The 2,737-nt window shown below is 30.7% G+C and overlaps 1 protein-coding gene across 1 annotated transcript; it reads left to right on the forward strand.

Annotated features, from left to right (window-relative positions):
- The first annotated feature begins 1,841 nt into the window (after positions 1–1,841).
- On the forward strand, positions 1,842–2,737 carry LOC122254306 (endocuticle structural glycoprotein SgAbd-1-like). Its single transcript, XM_043017946.2, has 3 exons — positions 1,842–1,933; positions 2,119–2,300; positions 2,459–2,737. Exons 1-3 carry the CDS (start codon positions 1,916–1,918, stop codon positions 2,589–2,591), a joined length of 333 nt encoding a protein of 110 aa, XP_042873880.2. The 5' UTR covers positions 1,842–1,915; the 3' UTR covers positions 2,592–2,737.

The following is a 2,737-nucleotide window of genomic DNA, read 5'->3' on the forward strand; positions in this document are numbered from 1 at the left end:
TTTCATTGGTCTAACCTTTGGTCTCTTTGTGTTATCTATTCTTCATTCTCTTTATCTGTTGTCCTGTCTCCGATATATATAACCTGCACGCTGCCACTTCTTCCTCTACTTTGGTCTGTTCCCCAATCCATGTTGCTCTTTTTCTGACTCTTATGCCAGCTCCCTAGCATGAACCTGTCCATTCCTCTGTGAGCGCTTACTATTTTCTCCAAAGTAATTTGGTCGTAGTCCATGTTTCTGATCCATATGTTATGACTTGGAGGATACATTGGTTAAAGAATATATATATGTATATATATACATACATATATATATATATATATATATATATATATATATATATATATATATATATATATATATATATATGTGTGTGTGTGTGTGTGTGTGTGTGTGTGTGTAAAGAAAAAAAAAAATATATACATTTATATGTGTATATGCATATATATATATATATATATATATATATATATATATATATATATATGTATATATATATATTATATATATATATATATGTATACATATATATGTATACACACACACACACACACACACACACACACACACATATATATATATATATATATATATATATATATATATATATATATATATATATATATATATATATACACACGCATATATGCGTGTTTATATAAACACACACACACACACACACACACACACACACACACACACATATATATATATATATATATATATATATATATATATATATATATAGCTATACACACATATGTTTTTTTTTATAACTTAGAATGTAGAAGACTTTTGTATAGGGAGAACAAGTTAATTCCGTAGACCATTACTGATTTCAAAATAATCAAAAGATTTTTAATCCTAAAACAGTGTGTACTTGAAATCATCTTTTACACTGAGCACATATTTCATGCATACCAATGACTTCTGAGAAAAGGGCTGCATTACCCATGATGCATAATACATAGAACAACTGCATATAATACATACATAATATGTATATATATATATATATATATATATATATATATATATATATATATATATATATATATATATATATATAAGTATATATTCATATGCAAGTCAACAAAATATCAAACAGTAGAATGAGATGAAACAGCCAGAATGGAAGGGGAACTACGAACTTAAAGATGTTTCGAGCCAAACAGACTCCTTTCAGATGGATACACGAATCATCTTAGACAAGATTATACACAATGCCGAATGATATGAAATCCATACATAAACACACACATGCAGTTACGTATATATATATGTATATATATAGAGAGAGATTTATATATAGATAAAGAAATGGATAGATAGATATGTCTATATATGTATATATATGCATAAGTATTTGTCACATGGATACATATGTATATATATGTATATATACATATATATGTATATATAGGTATACATATACTTATATATATGTATATATATGTGTATATGTACATGAATATAAAGACATGAATATATAATATATATATTTGCATATATATATATATATATATATATATATATATATATATATATATATATATATATATATGCATGTATACAGCTAACTAGAAAGATACTGATCCATAAGATTGCACAGAGGCATAAAGTACACTCATACATCTATATCTATCTATATATATCATATGAGTATTTCTGTGTATAACCATATATTTATACACACACATATAAATATATATATATATATATATATATATATATATATATATATATATATATATATATACAATATATCATATATGTACTTACTCAAGGTAATACTTTCATTACCTTGTGAAACCTTGTGACTCCGCCTTCAACCAGACAGCTCCGCCTACTGTGGACTGTATATATAAACAGCTTTCGTCTTTCGGGAACAACACACTACTGTACAACCATCACGATGCAACGTCTTCTTGTTGTGAGTGTTTTAGCTTCTTTCGTTGGAACACAATTTTGTGGTTATGACTGAAAATATGGTGTATCTATCGAGGGTTTAAAGGAAAAAGATACTCAGAAATATAAATATTTGTTTTTTCTCACTAAGAAAATGAAGGAAAGAAAAGTAATTCCATGTGTGATTCTGATGTTTCAATTCCCAAACAGCTCGCCTGCCTGGTGGCCGTGGTCGTCGCCGACAGCTACAAGACTCCCATCCCAATCCTGAAGGACGACCGCACACAGAACGCTTATGGCGAGTACACCTTCGACTTCGAGACTGGAAACGGCATCGCCAGGAACGAGGCTGGAAGGCAGGCTGATGGACAGGAGTCCTCAGGAGGATGGAGGTGAGAACTTTAGGCTTTACGTACTAATTATATACACATTATCAATATATAATTGCAACCTTTCCATTGAGCTTGAAACACTTCCTTTGATTGCGAATAGACCCATTCCAGTAGAGCGTTTGTGAAAATGCTAATGGTGTTTTTGTTTCTGTGTCCAGCTACACCGCTCCCGAAGGCATCCCCATCAAGCTGACCTTCACCTCTGGTGCCGGCGGTTACCAGCCCGTAGGCGACCATCTTCCCGTGGGACCCACACCAGTGCCTCTTCCTTACGAACGCAACGACTACTAAATCTCTTTTTCTAAGTCTAGTGTCTTCTTCATATTAACGATCTCAGTGATATGAAATGAGCCATATTTATATTTTCCCCTTTTCACTATTTATTGAACGAATTTCGTTCACGTCTGATTTTCTTCAATAAAACCTTATCTACAATA

Source organism: Penaeus japonicus, unplaced genomic scaffold (assembly GCF_977035675.1).
Source record: "Penaeus japonicus unplaced genomic scaffold, GWHDUDI00000001_assembly GWHDUDI00000020, whole genome shotgun sequence".
NCBI lineage: Eukaryota > Metazoa > Arthropoda > Malacostraca > Decapoda > Penaeidae > Penaeus > Penaeus japonicus.